This window comes from Notothenia rossii, assembly GCF_949606895.1.
Source record: "Notothenia rossii genome assembly, chromosome: 4".
Lineage (NCBI taxonomy): Eukaryota > Metazoa > Chordata > Actinopteri > Perciformes > Nototheniidae > Notothenia > Notothenia rossii.
The window spans coordinates 16,327,284-16,349,274 of NC_136902.1; the positions used below are offsets into that span (position 1 = coordinate 16,327,284).

Here is a 21,991-nt window from a genome sequence, read left to right on the forward strand (position 1 = left end):
AATGCTGTAAATGCCTCCTCCTGATCACTTCACTGGGAAAAATGCTCCCTGACTTCATTAGTTGAAGCACTGCCGGCTAATTGGCAGCAGAGTTTCGAGGATTCAGCCATCAAAATAAAATCCCATTTTTTTTAATTGCCTGTTTATGCACAATTGAAGCAGTTCCAGGCACGCAGAGGAAATACTTGAGCTGTGATGATATTAGCATACCTTTCGCAAAGCCACGCCCCCCCCCCCCCCCCCCCTTGGTTACTGTTGCTAGTCCGACAAGCTGAGAGCCAGATGCGTTAAACAAAGCCATAATGGAGGGTCTCCGTAACGTCGGAGTCGCCTTAACAGACTCATTTTAGAGCAATAACGCAGCAATATCCTCCAGGTCCCGACAAAAGGGGCTACAATACGCTATGGAGGGTTATATCCACAGTATAAACATTAGAAAAGAGGGAGGCACAACATCAATACAGGCACTTGCATACAGGTCGCAGTGCAAGAGTGAAAAACCACATGAGCTGTATGTCAAATTCGACGAGCACAATATTGTGGACCAGGCTTGTTCGTGTACTGCTGGGTATGTTCTGCTTTTGTAATATCGAGTTGTCATTGCTATTGAAATCGTACATCTAGTTATTTTTTTAGGGCTAACGTTAATGACAGCTTTAGCTAGCTTGGATGTTTATTAATTTGTATATTTTGTACCCAGTTTAACCACCTGTACATTGTATATAAATACAATGTACAGGTGGTTAAACTGGGTACAAATATACAAATGAATATTGTAGTGTTAATCAGATGTATGTGTACAGAGTTGTATTATATAAATAGAGACAGTATGACAACTACAGCATAACTAGTAAGAGGGTAATAGTAGAAATATATAAATATAGGCATTTGAATCTAACAATATGAGAGAAATCAACAGTGTAAACAAGTGTGAGGGTCTGTATGCCCTATTGGTTATATTGATGATGCAAATTAGACAGTTTGACATTAGTTGAATACAGAATAGAAGTACTTTATTACATTTTGGTAGTAAACAAATTAAATACAGAATAGAAGTACTATAAAAAAAAAACTGGATTACACTTACAGCATATTACAGTTTTTCTCAATCGCTAAACCCACTATTTAGAATTAAAATTCCTTTCATCAAACCAACAGCACAGCCATCGAAACAGAAAACCATTTCTCTACAACAGTATACCATTTCTCATTGATATCACACAAAATGCAGATGCTAAGCAGTGTTTTGCAAAACAGATCACACAATTCTCTAACTGAAGTTACAATTCTCTACACAAAGATCAAAAATCTGTTGTGTAACTCATGTCTACAAAACAACAAATAATCTTCTCACAGTGGATAACACTTCCTCATAAACTTAGACCATAGCTACACTAATTGACACTTGATGTGCAAAATATTAACACTTGTTATCAGTCAATCACCCCATTGAAAAAGGTAACTCCATGGAATGTACTGTATACCTTACAGTAATGATGTTACATTGAAAACATTTACATGATAGAATTTGCATGACTGTACTTAAAATATTTTTTTAAATGGTGCCGGTAAAGCTATAATAGTGTTGATATGACTTGCATAGGTCTTTGAGATGTTCATATGGGGAGGATTAGCTATAGCTGATACAACATTTTTACAGTCAGTAATTGTGGTCTTTTCCTTTTTGCACATTGAGAAATGTTTTTTTTTGTATTGGGGTGAATTGAGTACTTCACTTCCATGTAAATGAATTGCTCACAGCTGACATCAATGAATTTCCTATAGTAATTGTAATTAGTGAGAATCCTATAAAAGACCTCCCTCACTTCAGTAAGATGTTTGTGTAAACAAAATGGCTGATCGAGTAGGTAGAGGAGCTCTGAGAGGAAGAAGGAACCCTGTTGTTCAGCGAGGAAGAGGGAGGGCTGATGTTCAGAGAGGAAGAGGGAGAGCTGATGTTCAGAGAGGAAGAGGGAGAGCTGATGTTCAGAGAGGAAGAGGGAACCCTCATGTTCAGAGAGGAAGAGGGAGGGCTGTACGTATGCGTGGTGGAAGAGTTGAAAGGGGACCAATGCGAACAGTAGTTTCGGACAACACCCGTGCAACTATTGTGGACCACGTCATAAACCATGGCATGTCCCTCAGTGAGGCTGGCCAAAGGGTTCAGCCCAATATACCGAGATCAACAGTGGCATCCATTATTAGGATCTTCAGGCACGAAAATAGGTAAGCTACTGTAACCCTTTTTTACAGCACTTCATGCATTTCTATTTTGATGTAGGTTTCGATCACTGTTTTTATATTACAGTACATAACATTCTCAAATATTTATTGATAGAACTGAAAGAGCACCCCGCTCTGGTGGCAGACGAAAGGCCTTTACTCCAGAACAAGAGTCTGCCATTGTTGATATGGTTGTGGCCAACAATGAAATCCGCTTAAGGGAGATTCAGGCCAGAATAATTGCAGACCAGGATGTCTTCAGTAACATTCAGTCTATAAGTGTTGCAACCATTGACCGGGTGTTAAAGAGGCAACACCTCAGAATGAAACAGATCTATAAGGTTCCTTTTGAACGCAACTCTGACCGTGTGAAGGAGTTAAGGCACCGGTATGTACAGGTAAGGACCTCAATCACACTGATGGCTTGCCTATATTTTTAGTATGTCTGACTGCTTACAGTAATGTAAAACGGTCCTCTGTTTGTTTCATTTTCTTTAGCGAATGATGGAGCTGGAAGGCAATGCATTACCACATGTTTTTGTATATGTGGATGAAGCAGGCTTCAACCTCTCCAAAGTGAGGAGACGTGGGAGGAACCTTATTGGGCAAAGAGCGACAGTCTTTGTTCCAGGCCAAAGGGGAGGAAACATAACATTGTGTGCGGCTATCTCGACACAAGGCGTCCTTGCTCACATCCCTTTAATGGGAGCATATAACACGCAACGTGTCCTTGCCTTCCTGGATGTCCTGTATGACGGACTTGTGCCACCAGAAGAGAGGGATCAAGTGAGGTCGGTTCACGTGGTCATATGGGACAATGTGGCATTCCACCACTCTCGTGACGTGAGGGCATGGTTTGAGGCTCATCCACACATGGCCATGGAGTTCCTCCCTCCATACTCCCCATTTCTAAACCCCATTGAGGAGTTCTTCTCTGCCTGGAGATGGAAGGTTTATGACCATCATCCTCATGACAGAATGCCCCTTTTGGACGCAATGAATGCTGGCTGTCGGGACATCTCTGCGGAATCCTGTCAAGGGTGGTGTCGACACGCAAGGAGATATTTCCCACGCTGCCTTGCAAGGGAAGACATACGCTGTGACGTAGATGAGGCTATGTGGCCAGACAGACGCCAAAGAGCAGATCAGTAAAGTTATATAGATCTCATTCTCTGCTTTACTGCTGATTTACATCATTTACCCATGTTATTTTTTTCCAGTGTATTGCTATTCGTCTTTTGTTTCTGTTACGGTGCTCTTCTGAAAATGAGACAATAAAAACAATGGCATAGTTACAGTAAGACTCTGTTTTTCCTATATGTAAGTTTGTTTCTCCCAACTTGTCAGTTTTCCGTTCAGTTTCCAATATCGATAGCTTGAGGTTTGTGTATTGATGATTGTAGTCAGTATTTAGTGTGCCACTTAGTAATGACTGTTCAAATAGTCTTCTAATGAGCTGACAAATGTTTGTTTTTGGAGAAGGTATCTGGTTTTGGAAGGGGTATTTTTAGTTTTGAGTGCCTTAGAGCACTTTGCAAGAAATGTATATTGTTATGGTAGAATGGGTTATTATGGTGACCGGAGTTTCAGTTATGAAAACACATTTGTCTCATTAGAGGACAATTTGTTCTGTTTCGATCGACTTATTCTTTTTTGTGACCAGTATTTTCAGTTTTGGTCATGTAAGTGCATTTTGCAAAAGATATTCAGAGTTATGGCAAGTGTGTTTCTGTTTAGATGGCTATGCTCTTGTTTTGAAGAAATGAATTTAGATTCTAAAAAGTGGGTTTAGCGATTGAGAAAAACTGTAATGACTGTCATATTAAACATGTCCCACTAAACACAAATGTCACCAAGCCAAACATTTGATAACATCTATCTGTAGCTTTGTTCAATAGATGCAATGTTATATACTTTACTTGAGTATTTCCATTTTTAGAGAACTTACTTTCACTACATTTCAAAGGAAATATTGTACTTTTTAACCCATTACATTTATCTGAACCCTGCAGTTACTAGTCACTTTGATGTACATACATTCTAAAATATACAGTAAAATGTACAGGAAGATATACAAGGATTTATAGAGTCCGGTGCCCTCACTGTTTGAGAATGTGTGGCTGGAAGTTTGAGAGCACGCTCACCACATACCAGATCTGACTTATATTCCCCAACCTAGTATTGGGAATTCGGTCTGACACCACTTTGAATTTCTTTATCTTAGCGATGGCCCTTTCAACATGAACACGGTGCTTTGCGATGCGCTTAGTTGTGAGCACATCTCCAGATGGCATTTGCCTCTTAGACCTCGCAAAGGGTGGCAGGTTTAACTGCAGTCCGACAGACTTGATGTCGTCCTCTATCAAAAAGCCCTTATCGGCCATTAGGCCATCACCTCTTTGCAGATAGCCAATTTCTATCTGTTTCTCCAGTAGTGGGATGAGACCACTCTCTCTGACTATCTCCTTGTCAGACATAGAGCCTGTGAAAAGTGCAGAAGAGAAGATCACAGCACCACGGGGGTCACAGGCAACTAACGATTTCAGAGTGTTTGTGCTTTTGTAACTCGAATAGCTCTGACTTTGCAACACCAGTGAGGTAGGCCGTTCCATTTTTAGTTCAGTGCAATCCAATATTGCAAATGTTGATGTATAATCCGTTTTGTAGGTGTCTGGCATATTTTCCATAATGACATCTCTGTGAGGCCAAATTGGTATTGCACCCAATACGTCGAACATATAATGAATCCAAGAGTTGAAAAGATTACTTGCACTTTGCACGGTTATGCTGCATCTAAAGGCAAGGTTTTTCAAGTCTTCATTGTTGCGTAGTTTCATTAAAACAAATAACAGCTGGCTACGCAGGGGCATCTCAACAACTTGCCAATCATTCCGCTGGTATTTTAAGGGGACATTTATTTGAGTGGATCATTTGAAATGCCAAATATTGTGCACAGGTGGTTGAATCGTTCATATGTGCACCCAGTACTATATGCAAACATTTGGGGGATGGCACTGTTTTGGAGGAGTTCGGGTGTGAGAGTTCCTTTTCTAAGTGTGCCAATGTCTGCTTTCAGCCTTTCTACCTCTGTTTCCTTTAAAGCCAGCATCTCTTTCAGGTTACAATTTTCTAATTCTAATTTCTTCTCTTTTTCTGTGGACTGCTCCTCTTCTGGTCCCCCTTCCAGTTGACCTTGTTCAGAAAGGAGGGGTGGCTCCACAGTCTCTGGAAAGACACATATTCACATGTTAATGATAGCATTTTGATCCCATCTTTTCTTTTTGACAGCTTCCCCTATTAAACAAGGGAGCCCCTTCTGCTGATGCTGAAGCGCCGCCTGTCTGTCAACCAGATGACTTCCCCAGCTTTCCTCTACCATCCCAACCGACAAGTTTATGCACAGTCCTGGATGAAAATGGCACGCGTAGTTACAATAGAGTGACCATTTCCCTACCCGAATCTATAGCCCTAGAATGTGACACCAGACAACAAAACACAAACAACCTGTGGTTTAATGCAAGATCTGATCGCTTAACATCAAGCGACTTTAAAATAATCTGCTCCAGGAGAGCAGACCATGACACACTTGCTGTAAGCCTCAAGTATAAAGGATCAGTACAAACCAAGGCCATGAAAAGGGGTACAGAACTAGAGCCCATAGCAGCAACACAATACACAAAGCTAACAGGAAACCAAGTGTATCCATGTGGTTTTGTTGTGAATCCTTAGGCACCACACCTCGGTACATCACCTGACCGTAAGGTCTTAGAAATAGGAGAGAGTGAAAGTCCAAGCTATGGGCTTTTAGAAATTAAGTGTCCATCCAAGGAAAGCTTCACTTAGTGTGCTTACCTCTTAAAGCAGGCAGATGGCAGCTACAAGCTAAAAGAGTGTCACCATTATCACTACCAGATAACAGGGCAGCTCGGGCTCACTGGTATATCATGGTGTGATTTCTATGTTCACTGTGCAGAAGACTACCACCTACAAAGAATATACTTTAATGTAGCAAAATGGGAGCAGATGAAGAGCAAGCTTGATGCTTTTTACTTTGATTTTTACAATCCAGCGTAAAATGTAAATGACACTATGTAATAACCCATCATCTACCCTCACTGCACACACATCCACATGTACACACTCACTTTAAACAAACACTCACCTTATCACTCACTTTAGACACTTTATATGTATCTATTATTAAAGAGATTTGCACTACTATCATACCTATTTGCACCTTAATTATACAGTACAGTTCTCGGATACTTGTTTTGTTACAATGACTTGCTTTGTCTTTTTGTTTGGAATTTAGTTAGTATATATGTGACAAATAAACCTCTTGAATCTCATTCACTCTGTATTGTATATATGTATATAACAACTTGAAACTTGAACTTGAAATGTGGAAAAAAAGCTACAGTATGGTTCATTACTCACCATTGAAAATCACACACAGAGTCTCTTCCGGGGTTTCAATGGTACTGGAGGTGGATGCCTCTTGCAACGTTTTCATGTATCTGTACAACCATAATTTGTGTTATTTTGGAATAAAACAATACAATCACAAGAGGCATTAAATGTTGTAGTTTGTCAAAAGTGAACTACCGTTTCCTTGATGGCTTTCTGCACCCACCTTGGTGTTCCTTTGTGGGGGTCGGGGTGCCCACTTGTGAAGCAGGATTAGGGAAGTCGGCAGTAGGCTTTCCATTAACAAAATGCTACAAAGATTAAAGCAAAATATAAATGAAGGATTGCCTGTTGGCTTTCTTGTTTGTACTTTGACCACAGGTAGACTAATAACGGAGCTCAGCTGTTCAGACATTATTATGCATCAAGTGATATACATGGTCAAAACGACCTAGAAGCACACAGCTTACAGCTGTAGTCGTGTGACTTTAGCTAACGTTAGTTAGTGAAATTAGTTAATTAAACTAATTTGTTAATTTGTGAATGTAATCTTTGCTAGCTAGCTAGCTACGTTAGCACGTATTTACCTTGGAGCAAACGTATTTGTGTTTGTTGATATTCGCCATATTCAGCTGGGCATGGGGCCTGCCGCATTTCTTTATCCACTGGCGGCATCTCTCCTCTCGGGTTTTGGGTTTAGGAAACAGGTAAAATATCACCCCCCCCCCCCTCTAAGCTTCTGGGATATCTGCTATCCGATTTGCAAAGACCATAAGCACAACGCTTCACCATTTTCGCAATGAATTTGAACGCTAAGCTTGTCGGACTTCCACAGGGAGCCGCGCACGTGATCGAATATGATTGGACAACGGGCATTTAGGGGCGTGGCTTTGCGAAAGGTCGGTATAGTATATAGAGTATACATATACATAATAATAATTTTGTGTATGCGAGAAATTCCTGGTTGGTTTAATAGCTTCCCAATCAGACGATGGATTTCCTATAGATCCTTTCACATTCAAGATATGTTCCACTTTATTATCCGTCTCAGTGTATATGACATCAGTTCACACAAAGTTGTCGTGAACCAAAGCTGCATCCTAGGAACTAAATGTAATTGAAGCGGTGTAATGATAGAATAGGTCCTTTAACAACCACCCCCCCTTAAATGCCATTGGCTTCACATCCTAATAGGGTCTTCTCGGCTCCATAATCTTGGATGTTGAAAATGTCCCAGGTCTCAATGACTTTTGCCGCAAAAGTCTCTATCAAAATGTTAACACCAGTGTCCAATTCTGAAACCTTCCTTCTGATGTTGCTCATTGAGACAGGGATTGCCTGTGTGTAAACCTCTTGGAGAGCTCCACAAACTGTACAATTTGGGCCCCACCAATTCTGTCAGGATTTGAACAGCCTTTTCTTGGCCCATGTGTCACAAAATATTGGTCTTGGTGCCCTTTAAATTCAGCTTCTTAATAAAACAGTTGGTACAAAAGCTTGCTGTACCCCAGAATCCAAGAAGGCAGAGCTGTGCAGCATCTTATCTCCTTTCTGAGGTTTCAATTGTACTGGCACACAATGGAAAGGTTATAGTCATGGTCTCTGGCAACCTTTAAACCACATGCTTTTATAGAGATAATTACACTAACTGGTGCTTTCTGTGATTTATTTGTTTTGTTTCAAGATAGTCTGGTGTTTTAGATTACATTCGTCACAGGTCAGATGACTTCTGCATTCCTTGCTCATGTGGCCAGCATCCAAAACAAATTCATTTTCCTCTCAGGAATTACATGTTCTCCTTTTGATAAATGTCAATCAGATTTAAGTGCCAGCATATTGGATATGATTCCTTTTAATAGAGGCTTGATTATGAGGACAACTTCTTAGCTGTTATGGGCTGCTTTTGCATCTTGTGTGCCCTTGGCTTAGGAGCTACCGTATGGTTAGTGCAAATATTGTTGCAAATCGGCCTCATTAGATGTCACTCCTGATCAGGTCAGAAAAAAACATCAAATAGTGAATGAGGCAAGTTGGTGCTAGAAAAATCTCAATATCTGGGAATGTGGCCCTGTGTGTTGTTCTTGTATCTCGCAAGCTTTAGACGCCCAACTTTCCCACAGGCTGCCATCACAGCCATGGCATCTTCCTGGTTATGGCTCTGGTGACAACCTGTAATTTTTGGTAATGTATCTTCCAAAATGTCCCATAATGATTTTGGTGGGTATTTCATCATCCTGAAAGATTGAAGGGACGGTGCATAAGCATTTCGTGAATTTATATTTATATTGTGCTTATAGGTAATCATTTTCACACGTTATTGTGACCAGAAAGATTTACATATTTCACTCAGTAAAAACGGGTAATTAGCGGATAATTGATGCAGCACCCTCTTAGGAACAGTGCAAATTCCTGCCTGCTTAACAACAGGCCACCCAAATGCTTGTCCGCATAGGCTGAAGATGTTCTGTGTTCATTGCCAAAGTGTTCTTTCAAAATACATTTTGCCCTTTGATATCCTTGTTATATGACAATACCTGTCATATGATATGAGGCGGCTAAATACCAGCTTTATGTGCTGCCCCCTAGTGAATTGTTTTTTTGTAACTGCTGGTCCTCTCTTCAAAACAATGTTAAAAATTCTCAAAAAATGTAAAACAATGGGTAACAAGACATGATGATGAGGTTTTGTCTCTTTGTGGATAATAAGCGTCCATTTCTTGAGATGCCGTACTTGTTCCTACAGTATGTGTGTATTATTTGCAATTTTGGTTGTACATCGAGTGTGAATAAAACGGGTGGAGCTCTTGAGCCTTGATCCAAATACTAATTAGTTTGTGTTTCATCAAAAGCGATCTAGCATTTGGGTTGAATTAACGTCCTTGATCTTTTAGTCTTTTGCTAATATAGGAACTAATGCCATTTGAATAATAGGGCGTTTCCTACAAGTGTACTTCTTTCCTTTAAAAAAAAAAAAGAGAGCAACAGGTGCTATTTGTCTCAAGCTCCAAGTAATCCTTGATTTCCCTCATGGGTTTTTTTCTGTCTGAGTTTCTTTCTGAATTGTCTTTTCCGTGCGGATTAAATAATAAAAACAGATGACCTGGATTGTCTCCCTCTGCTTGACACATTAGACACATCATTTCCAGGGATAATGTCCTCTTGGCACCCGGGCTTTACATGTCCATCAACGTTATCATTGAATTTTCATCATCATCTTTTGCATTGTCATCGCCCTCGTTTACCCAAGCCATGTTGAAGCCAAGAGAGTGTTGACTTTTTCTTCAAATTATTTGCCTGATTAAAATGGTTATTTATTTCTGTGGACTCAGTTTCAACTGTAACAGAGTGCATATCATTCATTTTTTAACAAAAGCATACTATTCTTTTAAGAGAAGGTGCTTCAACACAATCGATGCTCTATGTTGAGGGCTTGCAAACGAGTTGTGCATTTTCAGTTTGTAAAATCAATTATTAAAATCTTTAATGCAACATACCATTATCAAAGTAGACCACTACTGCATATAACCAATTTAGATATCCAGAAATGTGTGCAATAACTAGGAACATCTTTTGGCTTGTGTGAGTTGGTGCTGTTGAAAGAAACTTTGCTTTCCATTGGGGATGATAATGGATTTGCCAATATCCGGGAGATCAACAATTATTAAAGTACAGTGTGTAGATTCTGGCTGCATATAACATTTAAATGACAGAATGCCGCCCCCCACTCACACCTACCAACCCAAGACTTTGCACCCCTGAGTGCAAAACCTTAGAAATGCTGTGCTTTCTTTCGCAACCTTTGCATTGCTCAGAGGCCAATATAACCATAACAATACTCTCGGAGCAACACAATTCAGGCAGTGGCTGGTGTTAATGCGGATTACCAACAGGAGGTTTATTACACTTCATTTTCACATAGCAAATATTAAAATCATTTTATTGTTCTGAATATCGGATTGAGAACCATAATTGAAAACCAGTATAGACCAGAAATATTACTATACGTTATAAAATAATTACTGTCTGTTTTGATGTTTTGTGGGGTTTAAAGACTGGTTTGCTAGCATGAAGTTATGTTCTGTCAACTAAGAAAGTTACCATCACAGCAACAAAACGTGGAACATATCAAATGAAGGAGGGGAATTCATCTTTTACGACAATTCATCTAAATACAATACACATTTTTTTTTTTTTAAACTCTTTTTTTATTCAGCTTTTCACATGTAGGCTATTCAGTCATAATACAATATTCTCTGTAAGCCTTAGTTAACAGTGAAATCACAAATCAAACTTACATATTTGTGGATAATACAGAGGCAGGCCTCACTGACCTTCAAACATGCTATAACATACAATATGAGCATAAACACGAACAGGGTTATCGGGGTCAATACACATTTTCATTAATTTATCTCTTTGCTTGCTGGTTCCTAAATGCTAGATCAATTGGATTAGCAATTTGAAGTAGGCAACTCCGCGTGTGAATTTAAAGTTTTCCTAGCATATGCACCCTTCTCAAGTTATTACTGACGGGTCTAAAAATAATACATTATCATCATTTAATTATCATACATCCATGTGCTTATTTCGCACTGCGGAACTAACGTTTCCCTAGATCTGCCGCGGTACAGTTTCACGTCGGACATAAATATGTGTCGGACCGTCGTACCCAACGAGGAATATCTGAGTACTGTAAAGCCCAAAATACATAACTATTCGGCTATTTCTCAAATAATTAGACGTTGTTTGAGAATGTGTGCCCTGATGTAATGAACATTTATATTATTTTGGAGACTGATATCCTGAATTTGTCACGGAAGTTGTTTATTATCTGAGAAGATGTTTGCCAAACCAATCCGTGTCAAATCAAATACAGCAATCAAAGGATCAGACAGGTGAGTAAGAACTGCTGTCAACTCAAAACTATTTATGTGCTTCTCTACATGTATTACATGATACCGTTTATTTCTATTTTATTTATTTAGTGGTTTGTTTATAATTACTCAAGCTCAACTTTAAGCCTCTCAGAGACCTGCCCAGATATTAGACCTCACTTGTCGTGAATCAGAATGTTTCTTAATGTTAAGTAACATGTTCCCCTCTGGAAGCATCAAGACCCCAGGAGTATATCACAGTGAGCTAATTTTAGCTGTTGTGAATTACCATTGAATCCCAGATACTGAGTGTACAAATAGTATACTGGTAGTTGTGTTCATGCGTTACACCAGGGGTGTCCAAACCTTTTTCACTGACGGCCACATACAGAAGAATATACGAAGGGCTGGGCAACTCACTAGAGGTAATATCGCCTCATAAGTTCAGTTATAAGTTAGCAAAATCAATCAAATGTAGGAAAATTATGCTTGTGAGTGTAGGCAGCTCATTCCTTAAAACAGAAGCCTCAGATTTATTATAATAAGGAGAAATAGGAAGGGTGTATTTCAAGCTTGTTATTTAAATACTGTAAGTCATTGGCCTTTTTTCTTATCAACTAAGATATGTTAGAAAATGTTTCCAACTTTAATTTACTGAATTTATTTGAAAAGTGGTCTTATTAACACATGAATACTACTGTGTAATATATTTGTACATACATATTTAAGAAGTACAATAAAAGACAAGCACAAGTTTCATTTGTGGGCCATATTCCATTATACTTTTTTAATTTGCTGAGGGCCGATTCAAAATGGCCCGCGGGCCGTAGTTTGGACACCTCTGCTTTAATCTAATCCAACACTGCCAAGCCATTATCAGTCAGAACCCCCCAGACTGTATTACTAATCAGTCTATTGCTGAAAATCAAATATCAAACTTTTTCTAACCAATACTTCAAATGATATTGTGACAATATTGGGGTTGCAATTTAAGAAAATCCACATACAGTACATGGCATGCAGACAATTATCTTTGCATGTTAAATGTGTGCCGTGTTTGGTTAAATATAAACATTGCAAGACACTTTTTTTAAATAAAAAATATTCAACATGCTGCATTTATCTAGTATATATCTGCAGCAGTGGTTTTTGCTTGTATGACGTTACCCATTGACTGAGACTTTTGTCTTGACCTTTTAGGAGAAAGCTGAAAGCTGACCTATCTACAGCCTTTCCTTCATTGTCTGCTGATGAGCTGTCTGAGCTGGTTCCCACCAAAGAGGAATTAAATGTAGTGAAGATTTATGCACATAAGGGAGATGCTGTGACCCTTTATGTTCTTCACAAAAATCCACTTTTCTTTGAACTGGAGAAACGCCTTTATCCTACAGGTAATAAGCTAGCTGTTAAGTTACAGAGAAATGATTTTTGGTAATTTATTTAAACTGTGTGTTGTCATATTATGTTTTCAGTATATGTTCTTTGGCGCTACCCTGCTCTCCTGCCAACATTCATGACATGGCCTCCTGTGCTGCAGAAGATGGTTGGAGGGGCAGGTATACATTTGTAGGATCAAGACCCGGAAAGATGTGTAATACTTTACATTTAGATTGATATCAAGTAACAAATAATGTCGTTCCCCAAAGATCTCATGCTGCCGGGTGTGGTGGTGCCTTCAAGTGGTCTCCCCGATGTGAAACATGGCGACTACTGTTCTGTTACATTAGTTAACAATGGGTAAGTTATTATAACATGTTTGGAAAGATATCTTGCACGTCGTTCATCACAGATCTACGTATGACACTCCTGGCTGATTTCAGAGCTCCTGTTGCAGTTGGCACGGCTGCAGTTTCCACAGGAGAGATGCACAGTTTGGGCATGAAAGGAAGAGGAGTGTGTGTTCTGCACACGTACATGGATCATCTCTGGTGAGTAATATCCATCTTTCTGGAGATTGCAATAATGTCTTTTTGAGCAGGTTCTGGTTTAAAGGGCGTTGGATGAAAAGTTAGATTGACTGCTTCTAATGTCAAAGAGTGAAATCAATCTTCTCATCTCGTTCTCCCTGCAAGGAGTCTGATGAGCATGTTTTCCAATGTATCATCAGTTCCTTTATTATTTATATCACAGTATTATTGATACATATTTTCCACTTATTTCTTTTTGATGGAATGCTCAGTACCTCTTTTAAATTAAATCATCTCAATACAGCTTTTTCCAATTATGATCACAGTTTTTTTTAGTCATTATGAAGCCCTAAACATTGCACATGTTTCTTTTCCCCCTTTTAGGGCTTTTGGAGATAAGTCAGGTCCTCCTTCTTTACCAAATGCCGAGTGTGACGGACAAGGGGAGTACGAAGAGGATTGTGAGGTTAATGAGATGGAAATGGAGGAAGAGGAGGTGGTGGAAAAATGTGTGGAGGAAGAGCAATGTCCCGGTGAAACGGTCACAGATCAAGCCTGCTCTGGTGTTGACGCGTTAAGTCTGGCTGAGCAGGAGGAAGAGAAAAAGGGCAATGAGGAAGAGGATGGTAACCAGGATGACCAGAAAATGCCACAAGGTACCAAATGAGTTACACCGCCCACCATATGTGTTACAATGTATTTCAAATAATAACAACTAGCTCAAGTTATTGAAGTACTTAACTTGACATTCACTACTAAATGATTGCAGGACAGGCTTGAGGGCTTGCTCACTGAATTAATTTAGAGCCCATATAGTTGTGTTTTGTTGATAAAACTGTGGAAAAAATTCTGATTGGCAAAATTGGAGCCTGTTCACAGAGAAGAGGATGTGACCCAGGTCATGCCCTGATTTCACAGAGACAATGGACGCCCTGCTGTTGCAGTGTTTTCTCCATGCTCTCAAGAGCAAGGTGAAGAAGTCAGAGCTCCCCCTGCTGACCAGTACATTTCTCCGGAACCACATGTTCGCCTGCTGGTAAAGTACAATGAATGTTTCAAGACATGTTGAGAAGGATTTCAATTCAGTACTGAGAACATATTGTATTATTTCAGCCCAAGCGGAAAGCAAATTGACATCAAGAAATCCAGCTACAAAAAGGTATATTAAATGTTTAGACTGTGACAATTTACACATGAAAATACACTCATTTATAACTCTGTATGCATTTATTCAATGATTATTCCTGGCAGCTGTCCAAGTTTCTACAGGCCATGCAGAAGCAGCATAACCTTGTGCGAATGAAAGAACTGACAAAGGGTGTGGAGAGCATTGTAGAGGTCGACTGGAAAAATCGACAGTGAGCCAAACCCTGTCCCGACTTATAGAAATTCTTGGTGGAGATTCAAACTTGCAGCCCGCCTACATTCAGACTGACTAGCCCTTTTTGTTTTTCCTTTTTCTTACTTCTAACATTTTATAGACTGCGTTCCTTCCAAGTTCCCGAGGAGACAGAAGGGAAGGTGGCTCCGGTGCAGGATGAAGGGGAAGGAGAATCCCCGTACCAGCCTCCTGAGATCACAACTATGTACTCCGTGTCCTCTCGACTGGAGCCTCTGTTTCTCGATGTACAGAAGAGGTGTGTTTGCTTTCCTAACCCGGTGACTTTATGCATCAACATGTTTGCATGGTTAGGGCAGCAGGGTGTCAGCAGGGAGAGCTGAAGTTATATCAGCTAGCTTGCATCCATTTCATGTTCACTTGGATATAACACTGAATCCCTAGCCACTCCAGGAGGTTTGTTCTGTAGCTCCCCGTGAGAGGATAACACAGTTTTCTCATGACATGGGATACTTAATCTTAGACCATTATTTAAATGACTCCCTTGTTGTCTCTTTACTACTCCCAAAAGACACTGAATTGTGTTCTCCTTATCAGTAAATCCTCTTGTAAGACACTCGTGAATCATCATCATCATCATCATCATCATCATCATCATCATCATCATCATCCTTTCGCGTCTTCTCTGATAGCTGCAGTGTTTTGGCAACTCTGAAACATGATTGCATATTGAGCAAAGAAAGTACATAAGCGCAGGTGTAACCTTAACAATGGCCCTTTTTATGCTAGTGTCTTAAACCAGCATGCTCAAGCAGCCACTTTGAATCCAAAGTGTCTTCAGTGAAAGTAATCCCATGTCTAATAGTTCAAACTTCTGTAATTAAACGTATTTTCATATTCATATGTTCTGTATTTTCAAAACAACGGAGGAGTAGTAGTTGTAATTCATTCATTTGTTTTAAGTTTTATTACGGAAAGAGTGTTTTTTTAGTGTTAAATAGCAGGTGTAATATCTCTTTGTCATTCTAACTTCTGCGGTATATGGCATTTATCCAGGCTGCTTCTGAAAAAGTAAAGTATCTGTCTTGGTTTACTGTGTAATTGTTTTGAATTGGTATAAAAGGCAGAAGCATGACAACGGTTTTTATTAAGTGTCTGTGAAGCTGGCAATTGAGCGGCCCGACCAAGTAAGGAAACCGAGGCAGAACGTCCAAAATACAACCCGGTGTGGGCATTTGTTACCTCATAAACATATGACACAATGATTCACAGCCTCAATCCTGCCGAACATGTGCACACCGTCACCGACCACAGGGACCTCACAACACACTCCCAGCTCAACAAGAAAACAGCACCTAAAAACACACGCAGACTAACAAGACACAGGTGGGCACACAATCAGCAACAGACCTTGGGAAAGGGGAACACTTTTCAGAATAAAACCAGGAAACAGAGACAGACAAACTAGTTACATATATTCCAATGCTTCCTGTGCAATGTTTTTAGTGCCCGTAACGGAGGCCGAGATCTATGGGCCCAGAGATCACCTCCGTTAAAGTCTCTAAGCTGAAAACAATACATTACTTACATGTGCACATCTACTGTTGTCCTTATATGTGTTAATGTCCTGACAGGAAAGGAACAATACTGCAGCCTGCTGAAGTGAAACATCTTGTCACAGAGTATGTTAAGAAAAATGAACTGGTGGATGAAAATAATAAGAAGTAAGTGAGAACAGATTTCAGAACATCTCGTAAAGCTATGATTTGGTACCATTTAATGTTTGTCTTCATAAATCATAAGGATATGTTAATTCATCTCACAACCAAACGTTGTGCTAGCTAGCTGACTTGAAGGGTAGTTTGAGTTTGAAACATAAAAACCGTACCAGCTTTTTTGTATTAACTAGGAGCAATGCTAAAAAGGCAGCATCTATGGCCACTGAGCTAATATAAAGCTTAGCATGTGATGTTATCATAATGAACTAGAATGTGACTGGATGAAGTAGAGGCATCTCATGTTTCCCTTTAGGGAGTGGAAATTGTGCATCTTCCGAAACAAATTGATCATCAGGAATGGGAGGAAATTGAATAAAAGCTGCCATGCAACTGGCATAGCTTAAAGGGATCGTTTAGATGTTTTGAAGTGTTATGAGGTACCTAACTGTAGTCAATGTACAACCTTCAGTATTCGGCGGTTTGCATGCCCCTCTGTTTGAGAGGCAGACGGGAGTTACCGCACGGAAGGAGAGCAATGTACTGAGGCAAGGGGGAACATATTTTAACTACCTAAAGCAAGCAATAGATGTATAATATATTTCTAATATTTCTAATCTTTACCTCATCTTTACTCTGCTATTTCTGACTAGGAACAGAAGCCGTTATGTTCATTTAAAGCCCTCAGACTCTTCACAGAACACAGGAGGTCACCACTTTATGTTTGGTATATTACATGTTGTTATTGTGTGAGTTAAGTTTGTTTGGATTACCCAAAGTCATACAATAACCTAACATAACATAACATAACTAACTGATTGAGTCAGCGGTACACCAGCAACTCTTGTTATGCATGGTATCAATGGAGTCTTGTGGCTTTAAAGATTATCAACGGATATAACGTTTCATCCGTTGATAATCTGTCAAAGGCTGTCTGATGGCAAGGCAAAAATAAAGCAAATATGGTATACACTAAAACAGTGTTTTAGGTTTAGTTTGTTCAGTTGGGCCTTTTTTTAGGTGGCTTAAATGTTGTTGGTGCTGAATCTGTACACAGCAGTTTTTAGTTTCATTGTAGGTACTCCTACCTGTTTTTTCAAACCAGGTTTGTTCCAACCATCATCTACTGAAATAATATAGATGAGTACCTCCCACAACCCCGCTCCATTAGACTGGAACTATCCCTTTTACAAGGCAGAGCATTTCTTGTCAAGTGCCATCAAGCCAATGTTTTATTTTGTTTTATGTTTTCTCCCATCTTAACAGCTACGTGACTGTAGACCCTATTCTGTGTGACTGCTTGCTGGAGAGATCGGAGTACCAGGAGATCGGATCCCTAAAGTGGGATGACCTTTTTAGCAGGTGATTAATCATTTTATATCTGTCAGTTCTTTAGGTATTTTTTGCAATCTAAAACACCAAATGTTGTCATTTCATGAGTTTTATTGAACATGCTTAAAGTCTTGTATATAGGACTGTATACATACCTATAATGTGGATTTGTATAGATTAACAATTTATCAATACAACGAACATGTGAATACACTAATGCGGGCTGAGCGAGAGGTTCAGCATCGTTATTGCAGGACGCAGGATGAAATAATTATCCTAATGCAAATATGTAATCCAAATCTGATCTACAAACAATAATTCAGCTGCTCTGAAGTCTTTCCATCAAAACATGTGGTTTGTAGCCGCTGCTATGGAAAAACAAGATGACATATTCGAGAAACGAGGACACATCCCGTAATGTTTTCTGTTCTCCTATTGCCTTAAGTAAAATCCACTTCATCCACTGTCTAAGACTTTAATTAGAAACTAGTTTTGATGGGTACAATTTAAATCTCAGTAGGAATTTGAGGCACTGGTAGGGAAAAAGGAAAACACCATCCTTGCATTGCTTTTTTCAACACTGTAAGACTCACATTTTAGGTAGAAAATCACTTTTGTTACTGAGAAGGTGTCTCTTAAGCCAGATGTATACATCTGCATTAAGGTGTTGCAGTGTCTGAAGCAACACTATAATTACATGCAAAGAAAAAAAGACTTTAGCGGTGCTAACGAGCTGCCACAGGTTTTTCCGGTTATTGGTCAGCAGCAGAAATTGGTGATGAAGAAGAAAACACGGATCAAGGTGTATTTTAGTGTAATTTTGTTCTTAGTAAAACCAACCCAATTTGTATTTGATCTAGCAAAACCTTTAACATTACGGTCGTTACCTTTTGCGCGTGTGGCTTAGTAATTATCTTCTTTGAAACATTAGAATTTTGTGAGACATTTTTTGTGCAAACCTTCACATCTCAATGTGCAAGTGAATATACAACGTAAAAATCCATCTATCCATTTATCCATCTTTCCATCATCTAACTTTTGCTGTAGGTTTAACACTGCCTCCTCATTTTCACAGGACGTTGGGAAGAATGCAGGAGTGCTATCAAATTGTGTACCCTGGACAGAGACCCATACAGAAGAAGGGCCACATCGAGCCCATAGACATTGCTGTGTCTTCTCGAGGCTCCAATAAGAAGGTTACAACCTTTACTGAAATATCCTGAATTCTAAGTTGTAGATTAGCAGGGACTACGTCTACCAAAACTGATGAAGGATAGCCAAGGGAGTCTAGAGAAATGCTATCTGCTCTGTGAGGCTGAACTATGGCACAGAAGTAGTGCTAAATTCTCATTTTAACATGCTCACAATAAACATGCTTTCATGCCAATGTTTAGCAGATACTGTATCATCGGCCATGTTTACCATCTTGTGTTATATTGTGAAATGTTACTTGAAAATGATCTGTTTACATTTGTTAGGACAAACATTTTAATGAGACATTGTGACCTTAAACATACATTTAGCATGTTTGTACTGCAGTATATCTTTTTTACTGGCTGACACAAGCGGTAAACTATTTTTCTAGCTCTAATTGTTTCCATATGCTTACTATAGGTGACCTTGATAAAGAATCTGGAAGTGTACGGTTTGGATCCTGCGGTCGTGGCCACGGCTTTGCAGCGCAGAGTTCAGGCCAGCTCCGTTTTACAACCCATCCCCGGGTCCAAGGACAAAGTCCTGGTCCAGATCCAAGGCAACCAGATTCATCAAGCTGGCAATTTGCTGCTAGGTTTGAAACGTTTTTTGTAATTATTGAGTGTTCTTGTATTTTAATGTTTTATTTTAGACCTCTGAACTGTGGTAAACATCTGTCTGTGTGTACAGACATATTTTGAGATTGACTATAAAGTTGACTTTGACTTTCATATTTTTTTTATATAATACTCAGTATTTTTTAATAAATTGCTTTATTTATGCAAATACTTTTTATTAATATTTATTTTGTCTATTTCAGATCATTATCAAATTCCTCGCAAGTACATTAATGGACTAGAAAAAGCTCCGAAAGGTGGAAAGAAGAAGTAACATTTCAACTTGCTATACTAACCATCTACTATCTGTATTGCTGCTTAACTGTATGTCAACACAACAACGACCAACAATTGGCTATTCATGAACCGTTAGTAAAGCTGGTTTATTTTAATCTTTTGTGGGAATATTATTGGCTCCCAGAGATATTGGAGAAAGGGTACCGATAGGATCAATTAAACCTCACCAGCATTGTTTGCCTGTGAAGTGATTTGAGAATTTCTGGAGAAAACTCTTCTACAAGGTTAATAGATCAGTATAATCAGATAAGCATTAAGTTAAACTAATCAATTGTTTATACCCCATTTAGCGTTTTTGACATTTGATGGCCTTTTTAGACCTCCACAGACAGTGGAGAGATGACAGACAGGAAGTGAGGGCTAGATGGGCAACAACATGTGAAAGCTTGATGCAAACTGTGGTTTCTACCTGGGCTGGTAGGCCAACTACAAACACATTTCAAGATCTGTAGCTTTTGTTTTGTTTAAAACACTGCAGTCAACAAAGACATGTAAATAAAAAATTACAAAAGTAACAAACCTGTTTTAACCAAGCGATTTTTCTGCTGTTATTCTTAGAATTCAAGGCAACGGCATCAAACATACATATTACATAACCGCGGGTTTTTTCTGATGGATGGATAAACTAAGGCTCTGTGCAGTTATACTGCCTCAGTTATGTTGAGGTCAGGCCTCTGTGGGGACCAGGCTAGTGTTCCATCTGCACATTGGCTTTTCCAAGTCATGTTTGTGTTTTTTTGGATGATGATGTTGGGAGAAGAGTGCCAATATTTTTCCCTGTAGGCAATCCAGATGTGTTTATTGTGTAGATCCTGAACAACCATAGTATAAGCAGGGGATGGGGGAAGCATATTTCCCTCACTTTATGAAATCCTGGAACAAGTCGTTAAAATAATGTGCAGACTTCTACTTATTTTTAGTTTTAGCTTGGGCTGCCCTGCCTTTAGATGGCGGTTGCTTTATGCAGCCTCAAAAGAATACAAGCTGTTTTTACTCCGTGCACCCCAAATACTTTTTATTTACAGTTAATTTTCCTCAAAAGATATCAGCAATTACGGATTGTTGAGCCATGATACTTTACCGCCCTAATCAAATTGTACCAGATTTGGTCATATTTTTGTGTTAAAAAAAATGGTGTAAATGAAGTAATTTTAGATGATGTTAGATGCCTCTTTGAAAAAAAATTATTTTGTGAGGAAAAAATACTTTGAACGAAAAATACAGTTTTGTGACCAGTCGACTTGGGAGAGGGAGAACTTTGTACATGAATGACTCCCTTATGGCAGCACTGTAGTATAGAGTCAAAAATAATTAGAAAAATATAGACCTTACATCAGGGGTCTCAAACTCAAGGCCCGGGGACCAAATCCGGCCCGCGAATTCATTTTATGTGGCCCCGCAAGAGCTTGCAAAGAATATAATACGGTTATTATACGGTTACATGCCACTTTACAGAAGCAGGTTGCCCATGAACTACATGTCCCACAATGCATCTCGTTTTGTGACATGTGCACTGAAGAGACTTGCAATTATTTGCCCTGGACATCTGCTTTCAGACGTAGTTAATTACTAAGTTATTATCCTATCCGATAATAATCCAATTCAAAGGCAATAATGTAATATAATACATTATTTTATATATATATTTATATAGTTACAACCGGCCCTTTGAGTGCAACCTTTATGTGAATGTGGCCCGCGATGAAATTGAGTTTGACACCCCTACCTTACTAATCTGTATTAAAGCATACCGCTTTAATATAGAAATATCATTGCCTTACATTCAATAGTAATTAAATAATAAATAAGTGATATCTTTCTTGTAACCACACCTAAAATATTAATGTAAAATACAGATTTGTCATAATAAATTTTTACTAGAAATACAAGCAAACTTGCAAAGAGTGACAATAGTTGTGAAGTCGGGAAGTCTTTTTTGTTGGCTGTAAGTCTGGAAACCAATTGCAGGCATTTCATTCTGTAATGTAAATGTGCCATGTCAAACAGGAGGGATGTGAGTCAGGATTGTTAACATGGGGAAAAACATTTCCCTTCTTTAATAGATGGAGATTATGAGTTAAACACC

The 21,991-nt window shown here is 39.1% G+C and overlaps 1 protein-coding gene and 1 long non-coding RNA gene across 3 annotated transcripts; both read left to right on the forward strand.

The window, feature by feature from the left end:
• The first annotated feature begins 1,215 nt into the window (after positions 1–1,215).
• Positions 1,216–3,518, forward strand: LOC307036860. The gene is made up of 2 exons (XR_013807495.1): positions 1,216–2,621; positions 2,722–3,518. It is a non-coding gene; the product is annotated as an uncharacterized lncRNA (long non-coding RNA).
• A 7,742-nt stretch (positions 3,519–11,260) lies between these two features.
• Positions 11,261–20,434, forward strand: eif2d (eukaryotic translation initiation factor 2D). Of its 2 annotated transcripts, none has more exons than XM_079673566.1 (15): positions 11,261–11,525; positions 12,705–12,895; positions 12,977–13,060; positions 13,151–13,241; positions 13,325–13,432; positions 13,796–14,067; positions 14,330–14,447; positions 14,525–14,570; positions 14,663–14,769; positions 14,893–15,048; positions 16,385–16,474; positions 17,732–17,827; positions 18,873–18,993; positions 19,412–19,586; positions 19,812–20,434. In XM_079673566.1, exons 1-15 carry the CDS (start codon positions 11,470–11,472, stop codon positions 19,880–19,882), a joined length of 1,782 nt encoding a protein of 593 aa, XP_079529692.1. In that variant the 5' UTR covers positions 11,261–11,469; the 3' UTR covers positions 19,883–20,434. The 2 variants fall into 2 exon arrangements, with proteins under 2 accessions (XP_079529692.1, XP_079529693.1); XM_079673567.1 differs by lacking the exon at positions 11,261–11,525 and adding an exon at positions 11,840–11,929.
• Positions 20,435–21,991: the final 1,557 nt, after the last annotated feature.

Coding starts and splice junctions, on each gene's coding strand:
- eif2d (XM_079673566.1), top strand. CDS start 11,470: ATGTTTGCCAAACCAATCCGTGTCAAATCAAATACAGCAATCAAAGGA. Junction 12,896..12,976: donor GAAACGCCTTTATCCTACAG/GTAATAAGCTAG, acceptor TTATGTTTTCAG/TATATGTTCTTTGGCGCTAC. Junction 18,994..19,411: donor CTCGAGGCTCCAATAAGAAG/GTTACAACCTTT, acceptor TGCTTACTATAG/GTGACCTTGATAAAGAATCT.